The 13176-nt window shown below is 52.0% G+C and overlaps 5 protein-coding genes across 5 annotated transcripts; 4 read left to right on the top strand and 1 right to left on the bottom strand.

Annotated features, from left to right (window-relative positions):
• Positions 1-679: 679 nt before the first annotated feature.
• On the top strand, positions 680-1841 carry BJX68DRAFT_271332 (uncharacterized protein; the record flags this gene model as incomplete). Its single annotated transcript, XM_071046920.1, has 7 exons — positions 680-773; positions 833-1036; positions 1099-1132; positions 1185-1303; positions 1363-1428; positions 1478-1658; positions 1718-1841. The coding sequence occupies 7 exons, from the start codon at positions 680-682 to the stop codon at positions 1839-1841; spliced, it is 822 nt and encodes a 273-aa protein (XP_070894391.1).
• A 797-nt stretch (positions 1842-2638) lies between these two features.
• On the top strand, positions 2639-5246 carry BJX68DRAFT_181377 (uncharacterized protein). Its single transcript, XM_071037215.1, has 4 exons — positions 2639-2801; positions 2865-3220; positions 3266-4046; positions 4100-5246. The coding sequence occupies exons 1-4, from the start codon at positions 2707-2709 to the stop codon at positions 5016-5018; spliced, it is 2151 nt and encodes a 716-aa protein (XP_070894390.1). The 5' UTR covers positions 2639-2706; the 3' UTR covers positions 5019-5246.
• Positions 5247-5290: 44 nt separating this feature from the next.
• BJX68DRAFT_181372 (DMT family transporter) lies at positions 5291-7503 on the top strand. Its single transcript, XM_071037214.1, has 2 exons — positions 5291-6098; positions 6194-7503. The coding sequence occupies exons 1-2, from the start codon at positions 5751-5753 to the stop codon at positions 7211-7213; spliced, it is 1368 nt and encodes a 455-aa protein (XP_070894389.1). The 5' UTR covers positions 5291-5750; the 3' UTR covers positions 7214-7503.
• Positions 7504-8593: 1090 nt separating this feature from the next.
• BJX68DRAFT_278824 (uncharacterized protein) lies at positions 8594-10181 on the top strand (the record flags this gene model as incomplete). Its single annotated transcript, XM_071048608.1, has 1 exon — positions 8594-10181. One exon carries the CDS (start codon positions 8594-8596, stop codon positions 9866-9868), a length of 1275 nt encoding a protein of 424 aa, XP_070894388.1. The 3' UTR covers positions 9869-10181.
• Positions 10182-10655: 474 nt separating this feature from the next.
• BJX68DRAFT_181312 (choline-phosphate cytidylyltransferase) lies at positions 10656-12670 on the bottom strand. The gene is made up of 4 exons (XM_071037213.1): positions 11746-12670; positions 11316-11666; positions 10877-11270; positions 10656-10828 (listed from the first exon to the last, which is right to left on the bottom strand). The coding sequence occupies exons 1-4, from the start codon at positions 12267-12269 to the stop codon at positions 10709-10711; spliced, it is 1389 nt and encodes a 462-aa protein (XP_070894387.1). The 5' UTR covers positions 12270-12670; the 3' UTR covers positions 10656-10708.
• Between the last annotated feature and the right edge of the window lie 506 nt (positions 12671-13176).

Genomic DNA, 13176 nt, shown 5'->3' with positions numbered 1-13176 from the left:
AACCCGCACTTTTCAGCGCTCCCGCGGGCTAGCGGTCGGGGCCAAAAGTTGTTTTTTTTCTGCTGGACCAACCAGATACCTTTAGTCAGATTCTACTCTGGCTGGACGAGGATCACTAATCGCCTGCACGGACGAAAGCCCAGGCGCTGAAGAAATCAGGGACAGGAACCAAGCCGCTCATCAGGTATACGCATCATATCTGCTGGAAAGGCATAAAAATATTTCCACGAAAGGAAGTTGACGGTAGCTTGAGAAGAAGCCATATTCTCTTACCCATATGTCTTGATTGAATCAAACAAACTGTTATTTGATGATTAATCTAGAAGCCTACACAGCTTACCACTGTCGGGCTAACCCGACATTACGGCCGCAACATGCAAGGCTTGACCAAGCTAGAGCTACCTAGTCTTTCAGCTGAATCTTACCTGTTAGGCGGGCCACTGTCTAGAAATTGCTTGAATCCTTTGGGTTCCGGTCTTGAGAGAAAGCAGTTTAGTACGTATAGCTAAAGATTGTCTATAAAAGGGCATGGCAGATCCCTCTCACCTAGAATTTGTAGAAACATCTTTACACTTCGTCGAAAACCTTTGAAAACATGTATCCCTCATTGACTCGCAAGGCGTGGATGGTGGCAGCCTGTCTCTCCTCCGGGGCGCTGGCTCAGCTTCCCAAGCCCATCATGTCACCTGCAGTGCCCTTTGACCACACGGATCCTATTCTATACCAGCATCTCGGCTCGACTCCTAGCACTTATGACCAGTGGGGATGGGGATGTAAGTGCTAACCTCGACAGCTCTTCTTACACAACATTTACTGACAACTCACTACCTAGGGCTTCCGCTCAGATGCAAAGCCGTCGCCGAGGCGAGGGGCCTAAACCCATACGATGTCAACGTGTACAACGTACACTACGAGGACTGTGACCAGGCCTGGGTTATGTGCCGCCACCATGGCGCCCAGGTCTCGCTGGATCAGATGATTGATAACTTTGGCCGGCTGCCCGTGAGGTTGCGGAACATTGTGCGCCATCAGTTTGGTTAGTACTATCCGAATGTCTACTTCCATCAAGGATAGAAGGGAAGCTAACCTTAGCCACAGCTGTACCTGGTGAGGGTCTAGGGGCTTATACATAGTAAGCGCGCAGGGAGCATCTCTTCGGCGGCATTATGTGCTGACTTTGACAGCTCGGACTTGGGCGATATCGTCTTCACCGGTGACATTGGACATTTGCTCCGGTTCTGGGTCCACGAGGCTGGTCATGCTGTTGACCGTAACATCAATCCTTCCCAGGGTGATTACTCATGTATGTACCACTCTACCCACCTCGACATCTCGCAACAGGCCCCCTACTGACCGTCCTAGCTTCCCAAGCCTGGATAAACGAGTACAATAAGGACGGCTATATCTGCGATGAATACGCCAAGAACAGTAAGCACTATCTCTCCAAGTCAAGCAGCCCCAATTCTAACTCCAGCAGATATGGCGGAGAATTTCGCACAAGAGGTCATCGTCGCCCTATTCGACAAGGTCGTCCCAGGCGGCATTGGAACCATAGTTCCCAACTGGAACGACATCTTCCACCAATATGCTACTGTGCAGGCGGTTATGGGTGATATGCTGATTCCCGGTGGCTTCTGCAACAGACACTTCGCGGATGAGTATGTTCAAGATCTGAATATCCCGCTTTATCGATTACATGCGCTAATGTGCTTGGCAGTACGATCGTCTGCATGGGACCGGCTGCTGGGTGTGAGAATAGCAAGAGGGATTATGAGGGGCTTAACTCGACCGAGACATATACTGCGGAGGCCGAGGAACCTACCGTTTGTACCCTTGCTTAAAGCCATGACTAGAGAGCATTGTCAGGGATTGTGAACAAAAGTATTGGGGGCGTAGGCTGGGAGGGAGTGCATGGTGTAGGGAGGAGTTAAATGATTTTGGTGATGAAAGGAATAAGCTTTGATCGCTTGACTCTTGTAACATGCTCAGCAATCTCGCAGCATGAGCTCTATGTCTATTACTTTTCACGATTTGGAAATACGGGCTCTATTAATCAGAAGACCCGTGGAAATTGGCCCCATGCACCGGCTTTGGACCATCTCAGAAACAGCTTTATTGATCTATTGCTTACTCTTTCAATCACCAAGTGCTATATCCGTTACTGGCTCCTCTTCTCTTCTAACAATTTACCGGCTTTACCGTAGCCTCTACATAGTACAAGGCAAATGACTGCAAGATAATGAGGTGTATGTCATACAACCCAATATTTCTTGAGCTCCATCATATATTGGATCTAAGAGCCATCCACCCGGACTCTACGAAGCTTGAAACCTCGGAACGGCTTGACAAGGTTGTTCTGGCGTATCTCGTCATCCAGGGTTCTACTAGCGATCGTAGATGGCCCCTCAGTCACTGAAATAGGCTTTTTATAGCTACAGCAGTAGCTCGCTTGGCTATTAACCCCACTGACTCTAACATTCTAGGCAGGAAACGAAATATCAGCACTCCCATCTCTCATAAGCCTCAAGCTAACTAGGTTTACTGTATAGATCCAGTCGTCCAATCAGAGCCGAGTATTTGCGGAGTTAAAAAATCAGCGGGACGGGCGACCACGTGATCTGCCAAATGAGCGCAAAAAAGTTGACGAGAGCAACAAGCTGGAGCAAACCACAAGCACGGCTCGCCAAACCGTATTTAATACATAAGATGGCGCCTCCCCGAAATAGAGGCCCGAAGGGCCGCGGAAAGGGCCCTATGAAGCGAAAGAGCAGGTTCACAACATCGCGCGTCGACGAGATAGAGTGAGTGAGTCTCGAGCTCGGCGATCCGAGATTTACAGGTCAACTAATGGCGCTTTTGCTTAGGTCGGAGAGCTCATCTGGCGCGGAGGATCAGGTTGAAGAACAGTTCGAAGACGAGATTCCGGAGGACGCTGTTGACGATGCGTCCGAGGGGAGCGACGACGACGACGACCAGCGGGCTCCACAGTCGTATAATGAGCTGTTACAGATTCTTCAAGCGAATGCTGATAATAAGGGTCCGGCGCGCAAGAAGAGAAAGACTGGACATAACCGTGGAGGTGAAGATACTCGGGACGACGTCGTAGAGACTGCCCAGGAGGAATCGCTTGAGGATGACTTGCAGGAGAAGGAGCCGGAGGAGGGGGACTTTGAAGAGGAGGGCGCAGATGCGCAAGAGGACAGCGATGATGAGGAGAACGGTGAGTTTGATCATTCTTCTCTACGGGCAGTTTCTGACTTTACAGGCAATGATCCCTTCGAATCGCATTTCTCGAACCCGGACGAGGCTGAATTGGGCCAGAAGATCAAGGCCGTGACAGATAATAAATGGAAAAATACGAAAAAGGAAGTATCTGGAGGATTAAGGCTTCTACGTGCGGTCCCGGACACCGGATCCGTGGATGAGGTGTCTCTATTACCAGCAATGAAGAGCATGTCAAGTGTCAAGGTCAAGCGGAAACTCAAGTCTTCCGTAGCGGAGCGCATTCAAACTGTCACTGGGAATGCTCAACAAGTTGCCCCATACATATTCGACTACCAGGATGTTCTATACGGCGCCCGAACGACATCAGAGACTGCCGACATGCGCGAGCTGCTCGCTGTGCACGCCATAAACCATCTCCTCAAGACTCGTGACCGTGTGCTCAAGAATAATGCGCGCGCAGCAAAGGAGCAAGACGCCGATCTGGAGTTGCGGGATCAGGGCTTTACGAGACCGAAGGTGCTGTACCTATTACCAACCAAGCAAGCCTGCGTTCGGGTGGTCGAGGCGATTACCCGGTTCTTCCAGCCCGAGCAGCAAGAAAACAGGAAGCGATTCATTGACACATTTTCGGCTGCGAATGATCCGAATTGGGAGAGCAAGCCAGAGGACTTTCGCGAGTTGTTTGGAGGAAACGACGACGATATGTTCCGCCTGGGCCTCAAGTTTACACGCAAGACCCTCAAGTTCTTTACACAGTTCTACAGCTCCGACTTGATACTTGCGAGCCCACTGGGTTTGCGAACGATTATGGATCAAGCAGAGTAAGCTCCTTAAACTCTTACAGATTACAAATTCAGTGGACTAATTCTTACAGTGCAAAAAAGCGGGATCATGATTTCCTATCATCGATTGAGGTGGTAATCGTGGACCATGCCGACGCACTTCTCATGCAAAACTGGGACCACGTTACGTATATCCTGAAGCATCTCAACTTACAACCGAAGGAGGCACATGGCTGTGACTTTAGCCGAGTTCGAAACTGGTACCTCGACAACAATGCTCGATACGTGCGGCAAACGATTTTCACATCCTCGTTCATCACACCCGAAATCAACTCGGTTTTTTCGACGCAGATGCAGAACGTTTCGGGTAAGGTCAAACTGACTCCATCTTACAACGGTGCAATATCAGAATTGCCGCTGCCTGTCCCAGTCAAGCAGACCTTCTCTCGATTTGACTGTCTCTCGGCCGCGAAAGACCCAGATGCACGATTCAAACACTTTACAACTACGATATTGTCCTCTCTCGTTCGCAACATTACCTCCAGCCGCAGCAAGGCCAGTGCTGGAGGCACGCTCATCTTCATCCCCTCATATCTGGACTTTGTTCGTGTGCGCAATTATTTTGCCACATCGCAGCAAACCACCAACATCTCGTTTGGCGCCATCTCCGAATACACCGAGGCCCGGGAGCTCAATCGTGCACGGTCACACTTCATGAACGGCAGGCAGTCTATTCTCTTGTACACGGAGCGTGTGCATCATTTCCGCCGCTTCCAGCTCCGCGGCGTCAAGCGGGTTATCATGTACGGTGTGCCTGAGAACCCAGTCTTTTGGGGAGAAGTCGTTGGATTCTTGGGCTCTGACCCGGCAAATGTCGTCGAGGCGGCTGAGGGCGGGGTACGCGCGTTGTTCTCCAAGTACGATGCACTGAAGCTGGAGAGAATTGTTGGGACTAAGAGGGTTGGGAATATGCTGCGGGAGAAGGGTGGTGATACATTTACCTTTATGTAGATCGTCTAATGTTTATACATAAGCCGAAGTCGGAATCATCTTGGCCAGCTCTATAAAGTGGGTACTGGATCGCCTGGGGGATCTTCTCGTCCCAAGCTTAGCCAGTTAACTGTATTCATCCGGCGTTTCAGGGAATCAGAGCCCTTGCTCTACCCTGTCAAGGCATGTACGTCACAGCATGCCGCAGATCTAAAGAAACTCCGAGACAACAACGCCTGAGTTCATCACACAAGTCACCTGCACCAAGTATCAAATAAGCCAGAAAGACAAAAGCTAAGTTCTAATCGGCTCTCCGGGATGGCGAAACCGTTCACGCGAGCGAGACTAACCATTTCGCCTCCGCGAACCGGAGATCTCCCCGAGCTCCTCCTCCAACTTCTTCCTCAATTTTTTCTTCTCAGCCACGAGGACTCACTGCGAAGCAAGGCTGGACTTGGACTGTGAACTCACATTTCTGTCTCTTCTTCCTTGGTGGTCATCATTAACGCGCACCTGCGCTATACTTATCCCTGCCTCACAGATCTACTTGGTTCATGTACCACTGTGTGTGATTCTTGACCTGCACTTCTGGCCGAGCGCTGGCTTTGCTTTTTTTTTTCTCTTCTTTGAGTGGAAATTTAAGGAGGAAAAAACTAGGTATTACTACCGGCTTGAGAGACAGAAAATACATCTATCTATCGAATACGCTTTCCTCGAGTACCGTACTTGCCTTTTCCGACGTCCCGCATAATTATGGCGTCAATATCCCCTCCGCCTGGGCGAGGCGAATCTCGATCTCTCTCACCCGCCGGCTTCGGCAACAGTTTCCACGACCAAGAAGAAGGAGAACGAACGCCATTGTTGCAAGCACAAGATGGGATCTCACCTTCGCCTTCACCTTTTCTCGAGCAGTTACCCGAGTCATCGGGACCCGCACCGTCTTGGACGGAGAAGGTGCTGGGCAATGCCACGGACTTTTGGTTACAGGGTAAGGGCATGATATTGGTGATGATGTCGCAGTTCTTCGGAGCGTCGATGAATGTCATGACGCAGGTGTTGGAGCTGAAGGGGAGGGATGGGAAGGGGTTCAAGCCTTTTCAGGTGCGTTTTTCTCAGAACCAGCGAGTAGCAGCCACTAGAGGAGGGAATCATTAGCCCTTTGTATCCGAGGCAGGACGGCTGACTGAAACTCACAGATTCTGTTCGCGCGCATGTCCATAACGGTTGTAGCAAGTTACCTATATATGTGGTGGGCAAAGGTGCCGCAGCCGTTCGGGAACCGCTCCGTCCTGCCTCTGCTGCTGTTTCGCGCCGCTGGTGGGTTTTGGGGCGTCTACGGGCTCTACTACTCGGTCCAGTATCTTCCCCTGTCCGAGGCGACGGTTTTGACTTTCCTCGCGCCCATACTAAGCTGCTATGCCTGTTCGATCTTTCTTCCCGGTGAGGTCTTCACGCGCAAGCAGCAAGCAGCCGGATTTGTCGCGTTGATTGGTGTTCTTCTGATTGCGCGACCCTTTGCTTTCTTGCAATCTGGAGAAAACGATGTTGGCTCGATCGAGGTTCAGAGGGATATGCCCGGCGACGCAGACCAGGGTCACCGCGTGCTGGCGGTGATCATGGCCATGATCGGGGTCCTCGGTGCAACCTCTGCATACACATCAATCCGACTGATCGGGCAGCGCTGCCACCCGCTCGTCTCAGTGACGTACTTCTCGTTGTTCACAACAATAGTCTCGGCCATTGCAATCATCGCTATGCCTTCCATCCCACTGGAGCTGCCCGGAACGTTCGTTGAATGGATCTTGCTCGTCGCCCTCGGCATCTGCGGATTCCTTCTGCAGTTCCTGCTGACAGCCGGACTATCTTATGTTCCTCCGCCACCGCGCATCCGGAAACGCTCCGCGAGCCATGCAATGTCCAGGCCGCACAGTCAGCATATCAGCAACGGCGAGGAGGTGTCCAAACCGGAACCAGATACAACGAACAAGCGCTCTTCGTCCGGGACAAGAGCCACGACCATGCTCTACACGCAGATGCTGTTTGCGCTGTTCTATGACAGTGCCGTCTGGGGCAGTACACTGTCGACGGTTAGCTGGATCGGCTCCGGGCTGATCCTCTGCAGTGCCCTGTATGTGGCATTGGCGCGCGAACCCCCTCAGTCGGCACCAGCACATGCAGATTCTGGTGGGGAGAGCTCGAGGAGCGGGACACGCTAACATTGCGAGGGGTGGAGTCTCGACAATCATTGTTGATGACTCGAGTGCGGTGCAAAGATATCTGGACAAGACGTCAGAGCTGCAGAGAGAGAACACATGGAGGATGCACATTGCGGGCAGTGTATTGAGAAGGGGGTGGAGTGCAGCGAGCTAGCGCACGTCGCGCACACGAGGTAAGCGAGGCGGCGATCTGAGGGATTTGCTCGCAAAAACTGTCCTCCGGAGCTGAGCTCGGCATTTTTGGACTGGTTGAAAATGACTCAAAAGCTACATGATATACAATAGACATGACTGAATGACTCGTTAATCGAAGCCGATGGCGATAATGTGCAGTATCGTGATCTCAGATCTCCCAATCTCTGATGGAACTAACGAATTGATTGCGAGGCTGCATACCTCTGCTTTGGGTGGTTAAGCTCCACTGATCTATGCCAGTCCCGGCCTAGCGGAACCTCTCATACTCGGAGCTAAGTCCTCCGACCTCAAGAGACTCAGATCAAGACTGCCTCACATTCCAGATGACTCTATCATCTGAAGCCGCAACAGAACCCGGTGACCGACTCGTCACACCTGGGATTGTATTTCTGTGGACTTTCCGAGCTTCTTAATATACATCCTCCGGAGTCAAGAACAAGGCAAATGCCTCAAACCCAATTCATGCGCATCTCCAGGGCCCCCCCAAGCTCTCAACCCTAACCGCACCGGCCTAGTCCCAATCCAGTCTAAGCGGTCAGCCACAAGCCCCATATCCGGTCGATCATTGGCGCCATGGCCCGCAGCCACCTGCGGCCAAACGTCATATGTTGCACTAGGTTCACCACCACCGCAGGAGCAGCACCGAAAACTTCCGAATCAACGGCACGGGAAATGGCAGAACCAGATCCGCGGTTGACCGGTCCTCCAATGAGAGTACTGCAGGTGTGGAAAAGCTTCCCCGGATGAAACGTGAGAGGTGGTTGCGCAAGGTTTTGTGGCGCGATTGGGGGCTTGAAATGTCGCGGCTAGGGTGCTTTTGGTTAGATTGTATGTCCCTGAAGCCTCATTTTTGCAGGGGTCTTTTTTTCTACTCTCCGTACAATGGACGGTTTGGGTGTGGGTGGAGTCGGTGATCTGGTTGTCTCAGTGTCGAGTGGATGATGGGAGATGAGGGATGGACCGGTGGCTGGATATAAGATGCGAGGGCTCCGCTGGTTGCTGTGAGTTTTTGGGATTTGGGTTTGATATCTGTTTATCTGTTCTATCTACAACGTTGTTACCATTGAGCTCGTAACCTTGATTTTGACTTGTTTTCAATCTGATATCGCCAATCTTTATCTTCTATATACTTGATATACTACACTCGATATACACCACCTAGACATACCTACATATACCCTCACAATGCGCCACTTCGACGCCTGGATCCTGCGGGACCCCTACTCCATCTTCCACTACTACTCAACAGGCCACCGCTGGAAAGAAACCGTCCGCGACCTGATCCAGCAGCGCAAGATCTGTGCACCCCCGGCTCTAGCCCTCTCCCTCGACCATGGCGCCTCTACGACATCCTCGCCCGCTCCAGTAGACCCATACGCTCGCCCATTAAACCCCCAATCCGCAAGCCCATTCCTCACAAAGCTACCCCTGGAGATTCGCCTCATGATCTACGAGTACGCCTTTGGCGACGAGGTTGTCCACCTCGTCCAGCTAAAGGATAAGATCCGCCACGTCCGCTGCGAGAACACGACGTCGTCCCTCGACAAGAACCGGCGCTGCTGCCCGAGTACACCAGCCAGGTGGCGAGAGCAGGATAATTCACCGGCCACAACATCCGTGCCCCAAAACACCAGCATCAACTCGAGCATGCTCTACCCACACACGCATCCCGCCCTTCCTTCCTCCCTGAGCAATTCCCCTGCCGCCCTCCTCCGCACCTGCCGGACTATCTACGGCGAGGCCGCAGACATCCTATACACGAGCTCGACCTTTGACGTCGACGACCTGACGACCTTTATCGCATTCTCCCTCTCCGTCTCCCCGCAGCGCCTGCGCTCCATCAAGCGCCTCGCGATCCAATGGACACCCGTCTGGCAGCCCATGGCTGGCGAAGAGCACAAGGCGTCCATATACTCGCACACGCACAACGATAAGCTCTGGGTGCTCTTCTGGGCGCGGGTTGCCTCCCTTGCCGGCCTCGAGGACCTCACGCTGAGTATCGATCTGGGCAGGTTTGCAGGCACACCACCACCACCGCCACCTGCACCTCCCGCCGCAGCCCAAGTCCATGCTGCCGCTGCCCCGGGAACCCCTACGCAGCCAGGCAGCCTAATCGGCGGGCACCGCCTGCGCCTCTCAATAACAGAACCCTGGGTCGCGCCGGTACTCAGCCTCCGTGGCCTGCGCACCTTCGAGCTAGGCATCACAGCGCGATGCGACGCAGCAGCCAAGCAAGCGCTCGAAGGCGACCTCGTCCGCGACGCCGTGCGCTTCCGTGACCACCTGCGGCTCGTACTGTGTTCTGCGCCGGGAGCGCCGCTGCCTGTTCTACCGGGGGTCGGCCGCGAGCATTTGCAGGTGCAGGTTGATTTGTTGAGGTGTGTGTTTGAGGGTGCAGAGGAGGTTGAGACTGTTAGTGGAGTGAGGGCGAGGCCGAGGTTGGCGATTATGGCGGCTTGAGGCCAGGTGAGCTGTTGACTCGATTGGGGTTGAGTTGGGTTGGGTATGTTATAGGTAACTTATGGGCGAAACTATGTTTGCATTTTGAGTTTTTGGTTTCGATTGACTTTTGATACCCCGCTTCGTTTTGGCATTTGTTCAGAATTTTGGTTTTCGAGGAGAGATTGGACTTTGATGGATGGTCTGTTGTGTTAGACTAGATGAAGACAGGCTTGGCTCAACTAGATTAGACAAGACATATACAGCTTTATTTACACATGACTCCCCACACAATTACATCCATTTGCCTCGATTGAGAGTTCCAAGGAAACTCATCACAAACAGCCATGGATCGGAAAGTAGTATATATAGACAAAATCCGACCGTTTCTTTCTATAAGAGAAGCACCGCCCGAGAACCTTGAAGTGTAGCAGAGGAAATCGCATCTCTATTATTATTACCTCATTCAACTAGATACTCAGGCCACGCAAACAGTTGCCCAACAGCGAGAAAGAAGAAGGAAAACAGGAAATCAAAAAGTTGGAAAGGGGGGATGTGTCAATTTCGTCCCATGCATGTATAAAACAATCAAAACGAATCCATGTAACAATGAATGCCTGTCCGTCCGTCCGTGTGTCTTCCTTATGCTTATTCCCTCGAAATGGTGGTGGTGTTGTACAAGTGTGCAGATAAGGGGGAAGAAAGATGCAAATGTTTGTGCAAAGAAAGGCGATATCAAAAATACTCGCGTTTGAACTGGCGGTTGTTCAAAGTGACCGTATTGCAGGGGTGGTCATTAGAACGTTATGATGATGCGACAATATGAACGAAAAGAGATGCCGAAACTACAGGGGTCCGAACTTATTGTCTCGGTTCGGACGGGCCAGCGAAACCATTGCTGCGTTCAAGTTCGGACTCGTGTTCCTCTTCGCTGGTCGGTGACTGGGCCCGGCTTTCTAGGAGGGAACGGCGGCTGCGCATCTGTTGATTATTAGCAGTCTGCCCGAAATAATCCAGAGGATGACATACCCAAGCTCTAACACCCCCAATCAGACCCAAGCTGTAACCGGTTGCAAAATCCGGCTCCCTGCCATTGATGCTCTCAGGGCGACCCAGTGCCTCCACTCGTGAAACATGCGACTTGTTGCCCGTGGGACTCACGACGCCGCGCGAGCTCATGTAGTCTACACTGTTCCTGGCGGTCGGCGCAGGGCTGTTTGGACGACTGTTCCACAGCTGCCGGAGTTCTCGGCCTAGTTCTTGGCCAGTATTGCTCCAGTTGGTCATGATACTGTCCCGAAGTTCCGACACATGGCGCTTAATCTCTAGTTCGTTCTTCTTGAGCCAAGAGACGTTCAACTCCTGTCTTGATGCACCGCGCTTGAATTGTCGAGAAATATAACGGTCGTAGTCGCGAACAATTCTACAGACATTAGATGGGACAGCCAAAGTGCGGGGTGGGACATACCTTGTAATGACACCCGTAGTACTCACTCCCTCTGTCCGCTGAGTGACAAGGAACTTTCCTTGAGCCTTGATGGGAGCATAAATATCATCGCCCTCCGCAGCTCCATACGGCAAGTCATCGTGCGCAACGTAGTCGATCTTGTGTTCCTCGATAAACTCGGGAGTGACAATCCAGGGACAATTGGGGACAACTTCATCCACCCACTTGCAGTGACGTACACTCTCGGCTCGCTCTGCGCCGCTCAAAACAGTGAGACCCTTGCGAAGATGAGTTTCCTCGTCTCCAGTCACCCCAACCATGAGATACACATCCGGGAAAGCCTTCTTAGCCTGCTCGAGCTGTCGCATGTGACTACCAAGAGCAAAATGTATTAGCATACTCTGATAATTAAGCTCGGAAAAGTTGCTGAGATAGAGTTCCCAAAACTCACCCAACGTGGAACAAATCAAAAACACCATCCGCATACACGCGCACCGGACGTCCAACCGGCGGAGGATTCGTCTTGTATCCTCCAGCAGGATCCTGCAACCCAGCCGGCATTGGCGGCCTCAACAATGCCTCGTCTTCTGCTGCTTTCGTGTTCAAGTGTAGACCGCTGGGTCTGCCCTTGGTTTGAATCTCAATGTCACTGCTAGCTGGCGTAGTCTCGGAGGGCTCGCCGGGGTCTTCCTTGCTGATTGCAGAAGCTTCGTTGGCCACATCACCGTTGCTTGACGCCGGCGCTGCTCGTCCGTCGCTCACGGAAGCCTTCCGGGCGCGTTTTGATGGCGGAATATTGGATAAAGGCTTCACAGATGAAGGACCAGCTGGGCCGGTGGACTCGTCGCCCTCTTCGCCGGACGCGTCGCGTGAGGAAGGCTGTAGGAGATCGGTTGTTGATGATTTGGCGATGTCAATTGTGGAGAGGTGGTGGGAATTGGCGCGCTTGCGCTTGCTGGATTGCGGAGAGGACATGGTGGTGGACTGAGGGAGCGCTGCTCAACTTCTGTCGACAATTTTTGGAGGGAAGAGTTGGGGAGGTAAATTGAGAGAACGAGCGATGGCCCAAGACTTCGGGGTGAGATGGTCGAGACGTGGGGGACTGAAGGTGACGGAATGTAAGAGAAAAGACCCTGCGGGTGTCTCCGGTCGAAAGCTCAACAACAAGCTGTTGCGCCTAGCGGTGCTTTCGAGTCCGAAAGACAGGATGCAGAGATGGGATGAGGCGCCGGGCAGTTAAGGAACAGGATATATTTCAGCATCGAGAAGGATCCTTTGATGACATCTTTCACCTATTCTTCTTCCTTGAAAAGGGGGAAAAATTCGAATCAATGAAGCAATCTTAGCACGTGGCTTGAAGCTTGTACTGGGCTGGTATTACGTCTCGCAGTAGTGAAATGACCACTGCTTGTTTGGTGTAACCATCGTATATGACATACCGTACCCTTCCAAGACCACTATACTTCTAAGCACGCTCGAGCCTCAAGATGATCTCAGGAAAAGAAAAAAAAAAAAAGAACTCAGGCTCTGAATGCAAAGGCATGAGGAAAGAGTATTTACAAGCGCAGCCCACAAATTCTATCTGCATGCAACAAGAAAAACACCATCACAAAACGTCGCACCATCACATTTCCAGGAACTCCTCCCAGCGACAAACCGATCTTCATGCCTTAAACCGCACTCTCCAGTTACGCCGACATAAGTGCAAAGCTTGCGATGTAAACATGTACCCTCAGGCCTTTTCGGCCCTCTGTGAGAGAATCGAGATCAGCCGGAAAGGAAGCATCCTTTCGGCCATTGATGGGAAATCATAGCACAGAGGCATCGATCTGAAGGCGAAGAATATGAGGAAGAGCATAACTGAAATCATGAATGATGTTTA

Source organism: Aspergillus pseudodeflectus, assembly GCF_044049435.1.
Source record: "Aspergillus pseudodeflectus strain CBS 756.74 chromosome Unknown BJX68scaffold_60, whole genome shotgun sequence".
NCBI classification, from domain to species: Eukaryota; Fungi; Ascomycota; class Eurotiomycetes; order Eurotiales; family Aspergillaceae; genus Aspergillus; species Aspergillus pseudodeflectus.
Note: the sequence above shows the minus strand (reverse complement) of the source record. Positions and strands in the feature narration are given on the sequence as shown.

What these genes read in the sequence shown, in the direction of transcription:
- BJX68DRAFT_181377 (XM_071037215.1), top strand. Translation starts at nt 2,707, where the DNA reads ATGGCGCCTCCCCGAAATAGAGGCCCGAAGGGCCGCGGAAAGGGCCCT. An exon ending in TCGCGCGTCGACGAGATAGA is followed by an intron (nt 2,802 to 2,864) that starts GTGAGTGAGTCT and finishes GCTTTTGCTTAG; the next exon opens with GTCGGAGAGCTCATCTGGCG. An exon ending in CAGCGATGATGAGGAGAACG is followed by an intron (nt 3,221 to 3,265) that starts GTGAGTTTGATC and finishes CTGACTTTACAG; the next exon opens with GCAATGATCCCTTCGAATCG.
- BJX68DRAFT_181372 (XM_071037214.1), top strand. Translation starts at nt 5,751, where the DNA reads ATGGCGTCAATATCCCCTCCGCCTGGGCGAGGCGAATCTCGATCTCTC. An exon ending in AGGGGTTCAAGCCTTTTCAG is followed by an intron (nt 6,099 to 6,193) that starts GTGCGTTTTTCT and finishes TGAAACTCACAG; the next exon opens with ATTCTGTTCGCGCGCATGTC.
- BJX68DRAFT_181312 (XM_071037213.1), bottom strand. Translation starts at nt 12,269, where the DNA reads ATGTCCTCTCCGCAATCCAGCAAGCGCAAGCGCGCCAATTCCCACCAC. An exon ending in TTTGATTTGTTCCACGTTGG is followed by an intron (nt 11,667 to 11,745) that starts GTGAGTTTTGGG and finishes TGCTCTTGGTAG; the next exon opens with TCACATGCGACAGCTCGAGC. An exon ending in ACTACGGGTGTCATTACAAG is followed by an intron (nt 11,271 to 11,315) that starts GTATGTCCCACC and finishes TAATGTCTGTAG; the next exon opens with AATTGTTCGCGACTACGACC.